The sequence below is a fragment of the Pezoporus wallicus genome, unplaced genomic scaffold (assembly GCF_028554395.1).
Source record: "Pezoporus wallicus isolate ANWC-B61680 ecotype Strahan unplaced genomic scaffold, APGP_CSIRO_Pwel_v1 contig_3365, whole genome shotgun sequence".
Classification (NCBI taxonomy): domain Eukaryota; kingdom Metazoa; phylum Chordata; class Aves; order Psittaciformes; family Psittacidae; genus Pezoporus; species Pezoporus wallicus.
Window position 1 is genome coordinate 2,085,373 of NW_026640883.1, and position 20,403 is coordinate 2,105,775.

Below are 20,403 nucleotides of genomic sequence, written 5' to 3' on the forward strand. Positions count from 1 at the left end.
GCTCAAAAAAAGTTCAAGACCTGGAAATATCAAGTAGAGTACTGGCAAAATAAAGAATTTTACATACCAGCTCCTCACTCTCCATTTTATTTCGTCTAGCTAGACAAAAATTTTCCCATATAGACAGATCTAAGCCATCAGGCATGTGCTCAGGACTATCCAGTTCATCCATGGCTTTCATTAAAAGTGTAAGTGCATCTTTGTTATCTCCAGCTGAGCCCAAACACTTCACGTAGGGGTTAGCTGTGTCAAGGACAGTTTCTTTCACTGGAGTCCTAGTGCACACACACAGTAGATACAGGTTTTACTTTTAATTTTCTCTAGCGTAAAAAAAGCTCATAAACAACTAAGAACTTTTTATACTCCCAATCTCTTGCAAAGAGCAAACAGGTAATACTACATCTCACACAAGGTAAGAATATATGTTTTTGAGACCTGATGATTACTTAGATTGCATTTAAAATAGATTGCGTGAGGAGAATAAGGCAATGCAAAATAGCAACTGTTAGTATGATAGGAAATCAACAATTGTTAGCTAGCCAATAAAAAGCAGGCAGTCTGATTATCAAAATAATTGAGACTATTGAAATAAATAACATTCTCATTCTTGCCTCACAAAAAGTGCTAGTATTTAAAAGGATGGAATGAAGGGGGATCTTACTTTGGTCGCTGCCTGTAAAGCTGGAGAAGTTTCTCAAGCAAATGGGCAGGTACGTCAGCAAACTCCCTTGCAAAACTAGATTCCAAATTCTAGGAGGAAACAGAAAGCTTTCTTGTTACCACAATGATATTTTTAAAAAGAGCATCCACCTGCCCATATTTTAGAAATACAGAATATGGTGCTCTTCCAAGTACTCCCAAGTATCACAGAAATCTGGACTATTTTATAAATTCTGTGCACATATTCTCCTTTACAGCTTAATTTCAGTGATCAGCACATTGACCAGAACTCATCCTGTGCTTACAGTGAAGTATGCTCTCAGTATCAAGACACAGCATTAACTTTTTAACTTCTGAACCTCATCGTGTTTGTTGAGTCTCACCTTCTCTTGAACTACGGCATTTTCATAGACGTCTATGTAAGCCTCAATTTTACTTTTTGTCATCTGGATTGTTCTTGCAGTCTTGACCTGTAGCAAAAGCAAAAGATTTCAGGAATGAAACTCAGCCAGCAGAAGCACTGAATGGCCATTCATATATACTGATGAAGCTGACACTTTCTTATTTCTAGGCAAAACGTTCTGAGCTATTTTTGCAATCAATTTAATGCCTTCTTCAGAGGGTTACTTGTAAATACTGCTAAAAAGTGAGCAGGTGAGAAATTAAACTAGTCCACTGCTTAAGAAAGTAAGAATTTCGTGGAGGAAATATCTTATGCAAATGCTTATAAATCTTCTTTTTAAGCTTCAGAATGTGTGTTCCTACTTGTTTACACTTTTATAGAGATTTCCTTTTCCTTTCATGTTGTCACAAATAAGACCAGTCAAAAATTCCCAGTAAAGCATTCTTCGTTTTAGAGTGCAGTTTTCCCATTGTTATGACATAGTTCTGCTACATGTCAGGATACTAAGCTCATCTGTTTTATTGAGGCTGTTTAATGCTTATATTCTGCTGGGGAGACCGTTTTGATGTATTTGACAGTTTGCATGGACCAAAAGTTATACCAATTGGAATGTTTAAAAAGGGAAGGAAAACAAAAAAGATATGTTTTGAAAAATGTATGCTGGTATACATTTGGCCTCAGATACTTTTAAAAGTAGTTCAGCCTATACTTCGGAACCTCTCCTGTAGCTCACATACGAAGGGCTCCTTGCAGCTCCAGACACAGACGTCTGCACAAGTCGAGTAGATCTGACATGGGGAGGCATTAGTATATGTGTGTATGTATATATATATATGTATATATATATTTTAGTATAGTCCACACAAATGTGGACTCAGGGACAGGTCCATGAAAACAAATAGGCAAATGGGCTTTATTGTCCCAAGCACCAGAACCAACCTGCAGACTACCACCACTTAAATCACCTGAGTCACATAAGTATTGGCAGAACATAGGAATTGGAACTGTCACTCAAAGTTATTACTGTGGGCAGTAAGCACTCACACTGAAATCTAGATCTACTACTTGTACTCTCCAGTCTTTTTTTATGTATGGTTTTACAGGGATAGGTAAACTCTGCAGGAGGTTGAACTGGTCAATAAGGCTATAAACACTGTGCTCCATCGTATGTTCTGCATCCATGGTCAGATACTCATACGCAACCTCTCACTGGCAAACAAGTCAGCGTGGCCCTGGTGTACATTAGACACTAAGTGGAAAATGCAATGGTGTTACACATTCTTTTGTGCACCTTCCTGTCATAAAAGCATCACAATTGGTGCTTTCAGTTTGATATTGTATACTAAAAAATATTATATATATAAAAGAAATAGCAGTATGCCCTTCTGAATGTGTGGAGCTTTACCAAAGTACTCTAGATGAGCCAAGATCTATTCAAAACCATATGTATTTATAACGGATGTCACCTGCACCAGTTGAAAAAAAAGAAAAAAAGTCACCCTGTAAATTGTCAGAAAATCATTTATGGCAAAATTTTGATTTGGAAAAAGCAGTCTTCACAAGAAAGTACATTTTAAATATTACTCTTTTCCTAAGAACAACATTTCAAATGACAACTTACTTTTTCTTTCTCCTTTTTCATAAGGAAATTATGAAGTCCAGTTTCTCTGGTGGCCAACTCTTCATCCAACATTAGAGCATAAACAAGATTGACTATTTTGAGTTCTTCCTGTGAAATGATTGTAATAAAAAATAAATTAACATTCCTGCTGCACAGAGGCATAGATGAAAAATGAATGTTCTCTGCAATACCTGATAGATGACCATCTCTAATTTCACTTTCTTTTCAGAGAGTTTGCGTACAGTCTCATCAAAATTCTGTGTTGTTTCTTGTATAGAAGCTTCAAGCTTCTCCAATTCATCTTCTAGTGACTGGGAAAGGAAGGACAAAAGCAGCAATATTACATCTGAAGGGACAAATAATCTCTGATATAGTATATCAGATGCTGGAGAATGCACAATTTTGAACTCTGTTCTTCAGCCAAAAGGTTCCAAAATTTACTTGTTTGGAAGGAGTGTGCTGCCAGGCTACCAAGTTATGTTGTACAAATACCACTTTGAAGGACAAATGTAACTATTCTTTTTGTATGGAATCAGCAAATCTGGGAATGGAACCTTAAAAAAACCCTAATTTTTGGACTACTGGTACATTTGTGAAGGAAAGTTCCCTTTTGTCAAATATCACAAGTTTTGGTACATATTAATTGGTGTAAGTAGAGATTGACTTATATTACTGTCTAAGATAGGAGTTATTTAATATGCCACGTGATCTTTGTTTTTCATTTATTCTTTGTTCATTTATTTATTAGTATTCATTTTTAGAAGTAGCTCCTGAGAAAGATCAGAAGCTTTGGTCAGGAGCACTGTGAACAAACCCACAACTTTTCTCCTTTTAATTTACCATTCTGTAATTTTTTTTTTCTTCATTCAGCTTCTTGACTTTTTCCTCATAGTCTCTAAATTCTTTCTTTTCTTCATCAGTCCAAACATACTCAGGTTTGGATATAAAAGTAGGTGGAGGAATATCCTGGAAATATTAAAGACAAAAATGCTCCAAAAGCAATATAAGTTCTCCATCAGCATACTAACAAACTCTACGACATATCAAATTTAATGAAGGATATGTCTTAGTGGTAAGTAAGTAAGGTAGAAGCCTTAACTCTAAATAACATATATGTTACTGTAATGGTAATACTAGATTACATACCTTCATTATTCTACTGTGATAGGGACAGGCATTGATGGGTAAATCATATGCATGCACTAGAATCTTGTGGTCTCTTTTGAGTCCAGTGTATGGACTCTTATGGAGTCTGTCTAGGCATAATGCAATTCTACAATTCTATGACTTTCTTCCATCAGTTAGGTTGGAAATATTTGCTAGTTGTATTTCACATTTCTTTAAAAGCCTACAAGCTACACAAATGATATGGCAGAAACACAGCTCACCATTTTCAAGATGTCTTCCTTTTTGACTTCTAGCACTCCACCCATCATGTCATCAAGAGCACGCAGTCTCTCATTGTCCTGGGAATAACCACAAAAAAGTATTTTAGGCTAAAAAAAGGAAGTAGAGTCATTGGAAGTTTTGGGAATGATAATAGGGTAGTGCACTTCTACAACACCCATACAATTATTCTGTGTGTCACTGGTAGTTTAATGCTCTTCAGTGATGCATGTGAAATATGCTAAAAGTCTCAGAGTGTTTTCTGGTGGTCAGATGTTCATATACTAAATAACTTACTGCAACTGCCATTCTGGCAGGTTTGGAAAGAATACCAAGGCATAGACTACTCCTGGGAAGATGGCAGGCCAGGATGAAGGAAGTTGTAGTGCTAGTGTCTTACTGTGCATCTTTTCTGGAGGCCACAACCATCTTAGGCTTTTCACAGATGTATTTTAAAGCCAGAGGTGTCATCTTCTAGTCTGATCCCTGAAGAACAGAGGTTGCTCAGCCAGCAAACACCTATCAAGCACAATGCTCTTGACTGAGCAATAGCATGCATTTAGAAATGTATCTAGTTCCCAGTCACCTGATACGGTATTTTTAATTGCCACTAAGCACATTAAAAATTGCAAGCCTAACACTAAATCTTTTCTTCCCCCAGATGGTCTATGTAGTAAAGGATTATGTGATTGTAAAAGATAATAAGAGGAAAAAGGCACACATCATCATTACCTACCATTCAAAATTTATTTTTCCATAATACTTTACTGGAATATTCCAGTGCAGCATTAACAAAATAAGCTTAACCAGAGACAAAGGGCTATTCAGTAAAAGGATACTACTTAAAGTACCGTAGCAGCAAGTTGTCTTTCCATTTCAAGCCTAGCCAGCATTTCTGCTTTCTCTTTCTCTTCTTGAGTCAAGTATTTTTCAGCTTTAATCTGAAGGAAGAAAATGGCATTTATATCGAGGTTCTTTTCTTCAAACATGATCAAATGTGGACTAAACACTTGTAAAGGTGGGCATCCTGGTTTCAGTTTTTTTCTTCCTAGTAGCTGGTACAGTGCTACGTTTTCGATTTGCAGTGAGAATAATGTTCATAACACACCAATGTTTAACTGCTGCTGAGCAGTGCTTACACAAAGTCGAGGACTTTCAGCTTCTCATGCTGCCTGCCAGTGATGAGGCTGGACAGGCACAAGAAGCTGGGAGGGGACGCAGCCAGGACAGCTGAACCAAACTGGCCAAAGGGATATTCCATACATATGATGTCCTGCTCAGCATATAAACTAGGGAGAAAGTTGGCCAAAGCTTGGGAACAGGCTGGGCATTGTTTGGCTGGCGGTGAGCAATTGTTTTTCTTTGCATCACTTTTTTTCTGGGGCTTTATTCCTCTGTTTTCCTTTTCATTACAATTTAGTGTTATTGCTGTTGTTATTATTACTATTATTATAATTTATTTTATTTCAATTCTTAAACTGTTCTTATCTCAATCTATGAGTTTTCTCATTTTTACTTTTCCCCATCCCACCAGGGAGCGAGCAAGCAGCTGTGTGGTGCTTAGTTGCCAGCTGGGATCGAACCACTACAATGGTGTCATACTAATCCTTAATGCTTTTTGTTTCTCTGCTCTACGATGATATTCCTCAAGAAGCAAATTGTTCTTTTAAAGAGCTCCAAAAGCTACATTTAAAAATGCTAAAATACAAACTACCCTTATTTTTGTTGGAATGAATTGTGTTTTGTGCATACCTTTTCTGACAGCAGAATATCACAGACTGGTGGGAGAGCAGAGAGAAGTGAGGAGAGTCTGATCGAACGAGCAGTGAAATCGGTGAATTATATTGTTTAAGAAATACGGTGTTTCTTTATAATTTATCAATTTAATTTAGAAGTACAATACTAAGTATCCTTTAGTACCTAAATACTTAGTTTGAAACTACTTAGTTTCAAAATGTTGCTCAGAGAAAACAGAGAAACCCTTATCTATGGAAGTAATCCCTGTGAGCCTGGTTTGAATCTTATTGTCCAGAACAGGGGGAATTTCTACCTAACCTATGGGCAATTAAAAACTTTCAATAGCAATAAAGTACGACTGTATACATTTATTCATTTCAGATTGACTTATGAAGAGTTTTCTCCTAAAAAGGAAAGGGAAGCAAAAGACTCAGATGATTTTAAGTACACAGGCACCTCTGTACTGACACAATGTCTGGAAATGAGAAGAGTTAGAGAACTGTATTTGAGTGGGTGAAAGAGAAGGATTTATTTTTCAGACACCTCTGAATCCTGAACAGTGAGTGCTCGCTCTGGCATCTCATCATCTGTAAGAGCTGGTTCCCACACTTCCACTTGGAGTTCAAGTTGTGCCAAGATTTCATGGATCCTCAGGTTCCTTTCTTTCACTCGTGCTATGTCCTGCTCCTTTTGTCGTGCAACTTCGTCAAATTCCTTATTAAAAGCAGTTTTCAAGTTGTAAATGATGTCCTGAAATACCAAAAAAGGAAACAGCAATGCTGGACAGGTCACACCCATCCACAATTACACATAATCCCTGAAGCCATCAGAATCATAAACGTGTATTTGAATGTGTGATGGGGATAAACTGGTAAAGCCCTTTGGTGAAAATCCTAAGGGCCAAGTTCAATCTATTTGTTAAATAGAGGTGAGCAGATTATCTGTTTTGGGTTTTTTTCTGTTTCCCCTAGAAAATCTTATTCCTTTTTTTCTATGTATTTACCATTTGACAAGGATTCTGAATGAAGCATACTGCAGCCAAAACTAGATAAAAAATTCAGCTTCCTTATATTTACTGGTTTTTGCACTCATCAGCTGAAAGAAGAAGGGGCTTCAAAGAAAAAAACATGTGACCTGTAAATGTATAGATTGTAAATCACAGGTGCAGGGAGGCAGAGTTAAGGACATGCCTGATTTCTGAGTGATGCAACCTGCAGTTTCAGTATGCATTCATGTGCTTTTCTGTCTGACATATGTAAGTAAAATGTGCCCATTAAAAATTGAAAGCTAATATTTAAAAACACCTGAGACCTTAAAATGCTTTTAACAAGTATATATTCTTAGTGGATAAATTCTTCCTTTAGTTAATTGATCTCAACACAGCAAAGTAGAATATTAAGAGAGCAAACCATGTGTCTCTCCTACTGTGTCAATTTACTAAAATGAAATATGAAAAGGATTTCAGTTCCATTTAAACTTCATGTTTTGAGATGCTTTGCTGCTTGCAATTTACATGATAATAAATATTTGTGTCCATGTTGGACACATTTCATTTATTTCCAATATAATAATAAGTTAGGATGCAATAAGGCAGGCTGGCAGGTAAGGTACAATGTTGTTGGGAGAAAAAAGGTTGTGCTCAATGTCTGTTCAGCCACATCGCTACCAGCAAGCTCACTGTGTTGGCCAGGAACACTGAAGAGCTGTTTACACTTGGATATATAATACACATCTTTAAAGCCATACAGTAGAAAGAACTTGCTACATCCAAGCTCACATCTGTAAGTGCTCCTTGTGCTTCTTCCCACTTACTTTAAACACTAGCTTATCTACTAGATTTTATGTATAAAAATGCATAATTATTGAACTTTGCTACCACTTACAGCCTTAAAGAGCTCTGAGGAGGCAATGCTTTATAATAGTTTAACCACTTATACCCTTGTAGATCATTGTTGTAAGAAGCCTATTCTGTAGCATGTTTTCTACTTAATAAACTGGGATAAGAAAAGTAAGAGAGTCTGCTAGTAATGAATAATAAATAACAGGAACATTAAAGACCCCAAATAAAGGGATGGTTAAGACCAGAGAGAAAGGAAATGGTGTGAGGATCCAGTTGATCTTTCATTCGGTAGCAAATAATAGGGAAGCGGTCATATTTTCACAGGGCATGCTGAGATGTACAAGCTAGTTTTGGCTATACAAACTCTTCAAGCACAGTGGGCAAATGCAGATACCCTCAAATTGGATAACCAATTCCATTAAAATGTTTTTCTTCCAGACCCAAGCTGGCATATCCACATGGTGCTCTATTGCACCGTGTGCATTTATCAGCTTTCATCTCAGTAACTCAGAGACCTACGTGACTCTCTATTGTATAGCTGTCTGTGTGCCCAAAATCTAACAGTGGCTGTGACTGTTGTGAGAACCAAGACAGTGTCACTGCAGTAATACAAATTTAAGAAGACCTCACCTTCAATAATACTATCTGGTTGACTTTTTGCTCCCTGGTGTGCAAGTCCCATTGGCTGTACAGGATAGATGTGTCTCCACCGTACTGAGAGCTCAGACTTCCAATCAGGCAGCAAGATGCACTATCATTAGCCATTACTTCTGCCTTCTCTCCTTCTTCCTTAGATAATACAAGGAAGATAATACTCAGTCTCAGGACTTTTCTTCTGAACATAAATATCACAAAGATGGTAACTGTTAATTTTGTACATGATTCAGTGGCAAATGTATGGAAAAAAAATCTAGAGGTTATATTCTGGTGACATGGTCTAGTGTGAGGTGTCTCTGCCCATGGCAGGAGGGTTGGAACTAGGTGATCTTAAGGTCCTTTCCAACATTAACTATTCTATCATTCTGTGATTCTGCAATTAAGCTCAGAGATCAAAATAATACAAGTTGAAAGGTTAATATCTAGAATATTTGGTCCACTTGTATGTTTGCCATTAAAAGGAAGACATAGGCATACTGGAGCAAATTCAGTGATACGCCACAAATGCAATTAAGACTTTGAAGCATCTAACGTGTGAGGACAGGTCAAGAGAGCTGGAATTGTTTAATCTCTAGAAGGAGATTAAGTCTTGAGGGAATCTTAATAATGCATATAAAAAACGAATGGTGGGGAGTAAGGACAACAGAGACAGACTCTTCTCGGTGATACTCAGTGACAGACTGAGAGAAAATTGGTATACATAGAAATATAGGACATCCAACTTAAACATAATAAAACATTTCTTCCTGTGAGGGTTGTTGAAAGTGAGGCATAGGCTGGGATTTACTTTGCTGAGGAGATCAACACGGGTATCACCAGCAGAGACAGAGAAGTTACTGTCCCACTCTGCTCAGTTCTTGTCAAGCCACCCCTGGAATACTGCATTCAGTTTTGGTCCCTGCTATACAAAAATGATGTGGACAGGCTGGAGAGGGTCCAGAGAAGGGCCACAAAGATGATCAAAGGACTGGGAAGCCTCCTGAATGAGGAAAGGCTGAGAGACCTGGGTTTGTTCAGCCTAGAGAAAAGAAAGCTCAGGGGAGACCTCATCAGCATGGTCTAGTATTTAAAGGGTGTCTACAAAGAAGACAGAGACTCCCTTTTTTACAGGAGGCATACGAAAAGATGAGGGAAAATGGGCACAAGGTTCTCCTGGGGAGATTCTGGTTGGATGCTAGAGGAAAATTTTTCACAATGAGAACAATCAGCCTTTGGAATAATCTCCTCGGGAAGTGGTGAATTTCCCAATATTGAATACTTTTAAGATCCAGCTGGAGAGGGTGCTGGGCCATCTTGTCTAGACTGTGTTTGCCAAGAAAAATTTGACCAGATGATCCTTGAGGTGCTTTCCAACCTGGGATTCTATGATTAATCTTATTTTATCTTTTTAATTTTATTTTTTTTATGATCTCTACAGCAAGAAAATGGATTGTAGAAATGTAACTATGTGAAAAAGGGGAAAGACGCCAACTCAGAACATCCTGAATATGCCTTTATGCAATACTTCAAAGCAATTGTACCTTAACATCAGCTGTTTCAACCTTCTTTAACCTGAGAACTTTCTCCAATGTTTCCAGCTCTTCTTTACTACGTTTCTTCAATGGATAATTCTTCACTTCATGAGGCGTATGGAAGCTCTGTTCAAATTAAAAACAAACAAACCAAAAACCAACTAAACAAAGAAAACCCCCAAACAAAAATCCTAAGGTAAAAAGTCCTCCAGATAGCATCTATCAATTCATTTTTCAATACCGGAATACTGAATAGTTATAAAGACTTCTTAAAATCTTTATCCACAGAATTCAACTAGAAAGAGTTTGGGTTTTTTAAGTGACTTGTTCTTTCACCACTCTTGAGATAAGCCAGTATCATCAGTTTGACCAATCTCCCTCTGTTTAAAATAGGCAAAATCAGGGTTAAATTTTGCCTTTATGTTTTGTGTAGCAGAAGTCATACTGACTGCACACAGATAAAGAACATTACTTCTCCTTTTAGCAACACTGCATAAAGATATTCTCTGGCACAAAGGAATTCAAAAGTTGCTTATTTGCTTACCAGCACTCTTATCCACCTTAGAAGGTAAAATCAGCCAGGCTCAGACAAAATGAACTGAATAAAAGATTTGCATGAGCCCTGAGAAGTAAGTTTTTTCCCATGCCAATAAATCAGAAATCTGTTATACTTCTATTTATTTTTGTCTTACAGAATCAAGAAACTACTGCAGAAAATGAATTAGAAAGCAGAGGTTACCTTAACTGCACGTCCTTTTATATACATAGCATCCCAGCACTCACGTTTGATGACATCCTGCACATAGCGGTTGGCTAAATTCTCCATCTCAATCTCCTTCCTAGTCTTTCAAGATACAGAAAATAGCATGATGTGGTGCAAAATAACAAGATATGGGCAATTTCTACTGAGTTATTGAATGAATCCTAACAGATGAAATGAATTACCAGGATTTTGTTATCTTAGACTATTGCAACTATGTTCTCCAAAAACTATATTCCATACTACTAAAAGGCATCATTTTATATGCGCAGAAAAGCGTTCTAGAGCTTAAGCGATGTGCCCAAGGCCAGTGTCAGTTTCTGGCATAGATCCTATTCCAACTGGCAACGCATCAGCAGCTTCACCTGCTACAAATACTTTCAACTTTTCCTCCTCAGCAGCAAACAGCAACTTTGAGATCTTCCTCTGCTCTTCAATCATTCCTTCTCCTTTTCACTTCTAGTTTTAAGCTGTTCTCCCCCCATTCTAACATACCATAATCACTTTTTGTTCAGCCTCTGCTTGAGCTTTTTCCTGTTCTTCTATATCCAGGTTGAACTCCTGTGGCTCTAGTTTCTCGGTGTCTGGCACCTGTTCATTTTCAAGCATCATTTTCTGAATCTGTTTTTTTTAAAAACAGGTATAAGGAATAAAAAGTAATTTGAACGTGAATAGAGGCCATAAAGGAAGGATACTTGTAAAGGAAACTGGAAAGCTGAGCCATTACCCTTGTGAGAAACTCACAGTTTCACACAGCTTTTCTACTTCCATTTCCAGCTCTTTCTTCTGGTTACCAAACCTCCGAGTCTCTTCTTTCATAACCTGACATACATCAAATATATTGTTGAAAGACAAAAATAGACAAGAGAGAAAAAAATATGTAAATAATCTAAAGGAACATCTGTACAGAAAACAAAACTCCAAAGGATTAATAACTGAAACAGACATAATCCTAATTCAATAGGATGATTCTTTGAAGTGCTCAAGAGAAAGAAGATTATACAACCAGGTCACGTTGTAAATTGGTTGTACAGCAACATAGCATAAAGGAAAGAAAATTTAAGAAAGAAGTAATTACAAGTGTGATGATTACATAAACATTGAACTGCAGAAAGCCTACTGCTAGAATTTGTTAAATGTTTTGTATTCCTCAGATTTTTCATTGTAACTAAGCATTTCCTGTGGCATATTTAAAGAAACAAGTAAACTAAAACATCTGGTACTCATTCTGGAAGCAGTGAAAGTTTCTTGCCCCTACAGCTTGACAATTCATCTCTTGGGGAAAATTTTGCAAATAGTCTGCACTTCTGGAATTTGCTTTCTAAAATAAATTTACAGCTTTAAGTAAGATTATAGCTATTGATTGAAAGAAAGGGATGTATCCTTCTGACCTCAGATGCACTCCATCCTCTAACAGTCACATGCAAGTCTCTTAGGACATTAATGAGCATCTTAAAACAACCTAGAACCATATTGCTGCCTTCAACCTTTGCTTCTCATCACCTATCCCTACCTGATACTAATAATCATGTGGTACTCGTGTGTATGCACAGTCACATGGATTTGTCAAAAAATCCCAGCAGAGATGCCAAAGCATGAGCACCGGCATCAAAGCAGGAACAGGAATACATGTCTGGGGGAGTGATGAAGGAGATGCCACTTTCAGTAGCAGTATGTCTTAGACTGACCGGAGCCACTTAGGAAACTGCATCATAATTTGGAAAGTCACTCTTGGAATCACTCAGAAAGCAATGATATTTTGCTTTGTCCTATCACTGAACCTCAAAAGCTGCACAAAAATACACAGCTCTGGCTCATATCAGAAAGAACTCCTAGCATTCCTAAATTCACATTTCTGGGGAAAAAAGAAATCTATACTAGCAGTAACATAGCAGTTTCCAGGCTCACAAAGTGCTAAATCCCCTCTCTGTAAATCTTTGATGCACTTTTACTTATAAAAAAATTGGTTACATAACATACCTCAGCCTTAACCTGAAATAAACCTCAGGGGTTCTGTAATTAATGTCATATTGTTGAGTATTGATTTATCAGTGCAGTAGAATTTGTTATTCTGGCCCTTGGGAAGAAGAGAACGCTGCTTGGTTTCTGGTAATAATATTCCATGCAATTTTTTGACATTTAGAAGAAGAAAGTTTTAACAAGTTTCTAAAGGAACTGATTTCTCTGACTTTTCTTTTTTTGTTCAGAGCTCCTATTGTGCTACCTACTTTCACTGATGCATTTATAACCTTGAGCTAGAATTTCTAAAAGTCTAGATTGCAATGCCTTAAAGAGAGGTCCAAATGTCAGAAAAGCTTTAGAAACTAGATTTCTTTACAGCATATAATTTGACACTGCAAATCACTACTGACTCTTGAAAATTCTGGTTTTGATTAATTCTTGTTTTATGAAAGTACCTTCTTTATTTTCTGACCTATCCATGTCATGTCAATGGCTCCAGATGAATACAAAGTGGTGATGTTTCCATCTTCTTCTGTTACCTCTACATTGGAAGATTTAAGTGGTGCCTGCTGAAATTAAGGATATAAACATCCATTTCAGATACTTAGAGAGAATGAAAGAGACAGAGATGAAATAAAAAATGGACTCACATTAAAAGCACCACCACCAGATTCCAGAGCATTACAACATTTTTGTTCCCTAACCAGTCCCCCGATTTGATCCTGCAAAGCCTTGATATAACGTGAAGCCTTTTGAGACCTCACTTGGAGTATTGTGTGCAGTTCTGGTATCCTCTACATAAAAAGCACATGGAACTGCTGGAACAAGTCCAGAGAAGGGCCACGAGGATGATCAGGGGACTGGAGCACCTCCCTCTTGAAGATAGGCTGAGAAAATTGAGGCTGTTCAGCCTGGAGAAGCCTGTGTGGAGACCTCATAGCAGCCTTGCAGCCTATAAGGATGCTGGGGATGGACTCTTCATTAGGGACTGTAGCGATAGGACAAGGGGTAACGGGTTCAAACTTAAACAGGGGAAGTTTAGATTGGATATAAGGAAGAAGTTCTTTACTGTGAGGGTGGTGAGGCACTGGAATGGGTTGCCCAGGGAAGTTGTGAATGCTCCATCCCTGGTGGTGTTCAAGGCCAGGTTGGACAGGTTTAGTGTGAGGTTTCCCTGCCCATGGCAGGGGGGTTGGAACTAGATGATCTTAAGGTTCTTTCCAACCCTAACTATTCTATGATTCTATGAATTGACGACTGAAACAGGCTGACTGCACCAATCTCTGTAATCACTGCTTTGCCTGATTCCAGCAGAAAAATATGACTAGTAACACACAATGTATAGTAGTAACATCACACTGGGAATGACACATAATTTCATATGAGGAGAAACTGACTTTCACTGAGTTTTCTGTGGCTGAAGAAACTAAGTGAAATTGATGATCTGAATGTCATCCTCACATAACTATTCCATTTCCTTGATAATAGTATTCTACAAATTAATAATTAAGCATATTCAACCTGTCCTCAGGGGTATTCTTTTACTTTTACGAAAGGATCAGAGTTTCTTTGGAGGACAGTTTTATCATGTGTAATTTAAGGATAATGATCAAACTTTTTCCCCCCTTAACAATAAAGAAAATACCTTAACTTTCTCTTCTGGAAGTGATACTAATTTGGATTCTGGGTCAAACTGCCATTCTGCCATAGATTTTAAAAAAGCATTTTCATTTGAAGTAGACTTGCTCAGTATAGCCAGAAGAGATTTCCAGTAAGAAGAAGCTTCCTTAACTTCAGTTTTCTTTAACTTCCTAGTGAACAGAAAGGGAACTGATGTATTGTATATGTATTATGGATAACAAACAAAGTATTAAATATTTTTAGTTGTTATCTTTATAACACAATTATTATTAAGCTGTTTAAAAATGTCTAGTCAATATTTTTCCATATGATTCAGTATTGTTTGAGTAAATTAAGTTTCCACAGAATTATAAATTCTAAAAGATGGATTACCCATCTTAGAAATATTGCTCTGGCAGAGGCATCTACCTGAACAATTGTTATATATTTCTGTAACATATATATTACAGAAAAGCTATAGTTTCAAGTGTCTCTTACTCCTGATGTCTGCTGAGTTCTCTATAGCCAAAGTTGAATTCCCATTAAAGCTGTGATGTCTCCTAATAACTGAGTTAAAATAGTATCTCATGAGATTACACCCCTTACATTCCCAGAGAACCCCTTCCAGGTGGTTTATTTGAGAATGGTAAGAAACTCACTATGGGTAACACTAAGACACTTGTTTATCTTGTATTGCAACCATACCCAAAGTACTAGACTTCTCATGAGCTAGGTACACAGCCTCTAAAGATGAGTGATTTTATATCTAGCCAATTCTTCTCCTTACTTTCAGACTAATAAATGGGAAGTCTAGATTCACTAATAGATATAAAAATTAGTCTGTCAGGATGTCAAGAATTTACAGCAATATTGGTCTGCCACTTTATACGTACTTCCATTTCAGACACACCAGGGCACCATCACTTTTGCCATTAACGAGGATGAATTTGCCATCCAGTGAAAATACCACGGATCTGATTCCCCCTCCTTGATGTGAGTGACAATGCTTTTGAGCAAGTATATCCTGGAAAAATCATAGAAGCAGTGTCAGCAAACATGTTTTTCTAGTCCGTAAATTACACTTCTTGGCTTTTAGATAAAAGTCAATCCAAAGTACATAAAAGACTAGGATTTATGAGTTTTAAAAGTCTGACTACAGATGGCACAAGTTCATAGTATACTTATGTTGCAGAATATAAATAAGAGTAATAAAATTATCTGCCCTAAGATATATTGAAGAAGAAATCAGTTTGTATGATCGTATACATATTCATTATAAAAACAATTTTACTGTATAATTCTATGTCAATTCATGTTCGACATAAATTTTTTTGGAACACCTTATATTCAAGTGAAGAGAAGCTTCACTTGAAGTAGCTTTCACACCTCTTTCCCATGTAAACCAAACAAAGCCTGTGCCTAGATGTCTACCTACCATAGTAAAGGTATCATAGATGAGCAAAACACCGTCCTTTGCTGCTGAAGCCAGCCACCGGCTGTTGGGTGATAAACAGAGGAAACCTGATCCCAACTGATTGCCAGGAGTCCTCTTTTCTGATAAAAACACTGATGAATCTTCTGACATGTTCTGTCAAAAAAGCCAAACTGTTAGCAGCAGTTTAGATGATGGCAATATCTATGCCATTTTGAGAAGACTAGTGAGAGCTTGCGGGTGCAGTTTCAAATGTTGTTGGATTTCTGAGCTCAGGAAGCTGAACCATTGCTATGCTGCTGATTCTCATCTCTTCAAAAGGGTCTGTATGCAGTATGTTTGGGCCTAATGTTTCTTGGCTCAGGAAGTAAGAGACATCACAAAGAGGAATGCTCACCCTTGGAATTCATCTTCTTGCTTGACCTAACTCTTAAACTGAGGGAGACCTATGAGCTTCAGAGAGCTGAAGTTCATCAACAGTCAATGACAGTGGCTTCCTGAAGCCCCCACTACTTCATTGCGAGGCAGGGCTGGCCTGGCTTTGCAGTTGCATCTTAGAGTCATGGACTCACATTGGCTCAGTTCCTTCAATAACTGGATATTCAGGTTACTCAGCAGCCTACACAAAAGCACAGCTCCAATACAGAAGCTACATGTGAAGTGCCTGCAAGCCATGTGAGTTTTAAGAACAACTATTTAGCTTTTTCTGTAATAGAAAAAGGAGATTGCTTTTGCCAGGTTTCTGAGCAGGTGGTAGGATACTGAAAGTTGATGTTTGTGGATGGAGTAGGTTTTTTTAGTGCAGAGGGGATTTAAGATAATATCCTACTATATTCACTTCACCCACAGCTTTTGTTCACTGGTATTTAACCATGACCCAAAATAAAGCAGCATCAGAGAATTACCTCTTCAGAGAGACGGTATTTACAGATGAAAGGTGCACAGGTGCAGTAGCCATACACAGTGTTATCCTTCAACCTGACTGCTGAACTCAGAGAGTAATCCAGATCATATCTCTTCATTTTAATGGCACTACCATTAAACATTCCATGTGCATTAACATACTTATCATTATCTAAAAGATTAATGGAGAAAAAAACAGGAAGAGGCATCACTACCACTAATGCAGGTGCTTAATCTCTAAAGTAATAATAAAAAACAATCTCAGCAAGGAGTGAGCACGATGTGAGTTTTCAAAGAGGAGATTGCTATCTTGCTTTAACACTAACTCTGTGGGTTGGCTGGTATAGCACACAGCAGTGAAGCAGAAGGATAAGTCTACTACTAGCTCTAAAGAAGTATTAGAAACAGTTTAATCACAGTGATGTGACAATTTGTATGCCCTGATTTACCCTTCTACTTGGGTATTATTTAAGCAGTGCTAATTAGTTTGCGTGGAGGTTCATGTCACCATTGCCTTCATCTAGAACTTATTTAGGCATCTTTGCCTAAATAGCCTGGGTAGTATTGGTTAAAACACATCTTCAAAAGAGCATTTTATTCTTTTTGTTTCCTTAATTTGAGCTTTAAAGAGACACCTGAAATCAAGACTGATGCAATAACTGTAGATCTTTAGCAACTTTGAAAATCAAGCCCCATTTTATGTTTAAAAATAGGCATAAAAAGAAGCCCAACATTAGCGATTAAAAAAAAATACTAACTTCATTGAAAACTACTTTTTAAAAAGTTTGTAAATTGTAAGGCCTCTTAAAAACTAAATATAAATAACTAGAAAGCCTGACATTAGGCTTTCTAACAATTTTACAGTTTTTTCTGCAAAAGGCTTTGTTAGCAATTCAATTGCTTATAATAAGAGTAAAGTGACATAAAAAGAGCATTTTAATAATGAACACAGAATGCCTTTTGCTTTAACATGATAGGTAGAAGACATCACTGAAACTTCAAGCTATACTGATTTAGAAATTCTGAGATGGAAAAGACATAAAACTGGAAGTATATGGTGCCACTGCCAACCAAGTCTGTCCTGCACTGGCTGCATGGTGAGGACACAAAGAGCAATATTAGCCTGCACTGTGCCTTAGTTAAGTTAATGCATTTAAGCCTTCTCATGACAACTGAATTAGTTTCCCAGCTGATTTCAGGAAGTGTCCCAAATTGATGTATTCCTAGAGTATCAGACACAATTAAAAGCTCTGTGATCACTCATGACACTCAGGTCCATTTTTTCTCGCTTTAGTACTTCTAAAATGCTATATTACACCTATGTCCTGAACGGCACAAACACATTACTGAGTTGTTTCACAGCTGAGTATGGAATTTACAAAACAAATCATGAACAGTATTGGAGCATTTAACGTGGGTTACCTTATTTAGTGAAAGACTAACAAGTTCCCTTCATTTTACTGCCAGATTATGAATAGCTATTCTGTGATATCCCATTATGTACATTTGTACATTGCACGCTGAAGATATACAGGGCCAGATTTCCAGAAAGTGAATGGAAGTGCACCATTTTTAAGTCTCCTTAATTCTCCCCTTTTCCCCATAGTGCCATTATTTTTATTGAATGTGTCTCTTCCAGGTTCCTTATCCAGACGCAAGTTAATATTTGTTATATACAGTGGACTTTCCCCTTGGTGCTTTTATATAGAAAAGCTACAGCAAACACAGGTAATCATGATTTTTTTAAATATATCAACCTTTACCTTTTTTTGATGATATATTATATACCTTTAATAATTATCTGAAGAGGCTGTTGAGGCTAATTCCACTTAACACTTCATATGCTAGTCTGCATAGGGGTGATGCCAAATTCAAGGCCTCCTTGTGGCCAAGTTTGGGCATTGCCCACATAGTAGCACTAATAATAATAACAACTACAACAACCAGTAGTAGTAGTAGTAGTAGTAGTCAAGTTGTGGATTTGTGATTCTGAAAGTGAATTACTCCTCTCCTTCCTTAGCCTTCCGTCAAAATATCACAGTCTTTCTGCTGAACTGACTCAGCTGACTCTAAGTTTACAGATAGCATGAAAAATGATGCCCCCAGAGGATATACAGATGAGATGAAGAAAGAGATTAAGATTGTTAGTATTTTGTATTAAGGGATAGCAATATGTTCTTGTCTTAGAAAAATATCACATAGTGTGTATTTCAACTCTTACCTGTTGTGAGTGCTGAAGATAGACAAAAGGTTTCCAGTCTTGCCTGCTGTACCACTGCTACATTAAGAAGTACCACCACTTCAACTAAGTCACTCTTGAAGTCAGAAAGTACAGAAAGATCCAGCACTTCACCTGCCAACTCTGAAGCAGGTAGGGAACACCAATACAATTTGTTACTGAAGCATGGTAGTATTGTTTTCACTAAGAAACCACGTGAAACAAAATGAGATCTCTCTTTAGAATACATCTCTGGTCAACCACACAGTTTTGAACTTGCATTAAAATGTCAGACAAGCCACAGCCTGTTTTCAGAAAGTGCTGCATGCACAAAACTTCAGCTTGAGGCATCGAGTGCTGAGAATGCTAAGCACCAGTGTGTTATTATTACATTAAACATTCAAAGCTGAGTTTACATGCAGCTTGAATTGTAGCAATTTGGAGGCTGTCTGCTGGTAACTGCCAGATAAAGCATAGAAAAGCCTCCTCTAAGAAGCCAGCCAGACAATGAGAACATGATCAGGCAAATTCTGAAAATTTTCTAAGGAGATGTAATACTATATTTGTCAAACCAATGAAAATGATAAAATAATGTATTTTGTACTGAAAATTATGAGGAAGATCTATATGCACAGATACGATCTGTAAGTATACAGATTTTCCAGGGCAAAATATGGTTGGGAAATAGGTGGGAAGAATATGTTTAGTCTTCAAAAAAAGTAAGGAAAGTGGATTAGTCTGACCAGCAAATATGCTTAAAATGCAGCAAATAAATAGTGAAAACACAAAGTAATCAATGTTGTTACATATATTACCTACATATCCAAGAACTTTGAATAACTTTGAAGGCCGGGCATCTAGAATAAAGATGTGTCCTTGTGTAGCTCTAGCGATGAGGAACTGGCCACTCTGATCATAACTAGGTAAAATATAAATCCAAGGAAACCCCAGTTCAATACAATCAATAAAAAGGGTCAAATAATTCCGCTCCCATATCTCTGCTGACTTCACTGAGGGCATAAATGCAACTGGATTTTCAGCTTTTAGGATACTGGTTTACAAAGCGCAGTGCAATTTCTAATTGAGTAGGTGGTCAATCTGAAGCTAATAATACTCCATAGCACCTGAGTTAACAACTCTATTAAATCTTTCTTTGAAATTCACTTCTTTAAAAATAAAACTCCTATAGGGATTTTTAAATTATTTTGAATAGCCATGGCTTTGGTTGCATTGATTTGACTTCGAATAAGCTGCTTTGTGTATGCATTTTTAGTGGTTTAGCTTAGGTAACTGTGAAAAGAGATTATGTCTAAGTCTCCAAATAACACACAGATTTATATTAAAGTTTAACAGTTCAAAATCCATTCTATTTTATGAAAAGTAGAAGTAAAATAATCTCAGACTCTTCAACAGCTGGAAAACCAAAAACCAGCCAAACAAAAAGGCCTTTTAGATCACTCGATCTAATTATAAGAAGACTGGTAAATTCTGGAACTGTAAGCAAATAAGTAACTAGCAATGGTAATAAAAACCCATTATATAAGAATGGATGACCAAAAGGCCTAAACTTAACTTCATAAAACCTCAAAATTGTATTCAGTGAGAAATAACCCTCTAAATTCAGATACATGGAATTGTGTGTAATTACTGCATCTGGGGGGATCTGTCAGAAAGTATCTTACACATCAGTATC

The 20,403-nt window shown here is 37.2% G+C and overlaps 1 protein-coding gene across 2 annotated transcripts in view; it reads right to left on the reverse strand.

The window, feature by feature from the left end:
* The window catches only part of CFAP43 (cilia and flagella associated protein 43), a 48,025-nt gene that overhangs the window by 7,917 nt on the left and 19,705 nt on the right, over positions 1 to 20,403 (reverse strand). For both annotated transcript variants that reach the window (XM_057421015.1, XM_057421016.1), the window contains exons 13-33: positions 19,526 to 19,629; positions 18,714 to 18,854; positions 16,495 to 16,664; positions 15,593 to 15,745; positions 15,051 to 15,181; positions 14,183 to 14,348; positions 12,993 to 13,106; positions 11,320 to 11,397; positions 11,071 to 11,196; positions 10,555 to 10,659; positions 9,825 to 9,941; positions 8,278 to 8,436; positions 6,351 to 6,557; positions 4,922 to 5,011; positions 4,073 to 4,150; positions 3,525 to 3,650; positions 2,876 to 2,995; positions 2,685 to 2,792; positions 1,044 to 1,130; positions 662 to 750; positions 68 to 275 (exon numbers count right to left, since the gene is read on the reverse strand). In XM_057421015.1, coding sequence (XP_057276998.1) covers positions 68 to 275; positions 662 to 750; positions 1,044 to 1,130; positions 2,685 to 2,792; positions 2,876 to 2,995; positions 3,525 to 3,650; positions 4,073 to 4,150; positions 4,922 to 5,011; positions 6,351 to 6,557; positions 8,278 to 8,436; positions 9,825 to 9,941; positions 10,555 to 10,659; positions 11,071 to 11,196; positions 11,320 to 11,397; positions 12,993 to 13,106; positions 14,183 to 14,348; positions 15,051 to 15,181; positions 15,593 to 15,745; positions 16,495 to 16,664; positions 18,714 to 18,854; positions 19,526 to 19,629 — 2,677 coding nt within the window. The remainder of the gene's footprint in view (positions 1 to 67; positions 276 to 661; positions 751 to 1,043; positions 1,131 to 2,684; positions 2,793 to 2,875; positions 2,996 to 3,524; positions 3,651 to 4,072; positions 4,151 to 4,921; positions 5,012 to 6,350; positions 6,558 to 8,277; positions 8,437 to 9,824; positions 9,942 to 10,554; positions 10,660 to 11,070; positions 11,197 to 11,319; positions 11,398 to 12,992; positions 13,107 to 14,182; positions 14,349 to 15,050; positions 15,182 to 15,592; positions 15,746 to 16,494; positions 16,665 to 18,713; positions 18,855 to 19,525; positions 19,630 to 20,403) is intronic.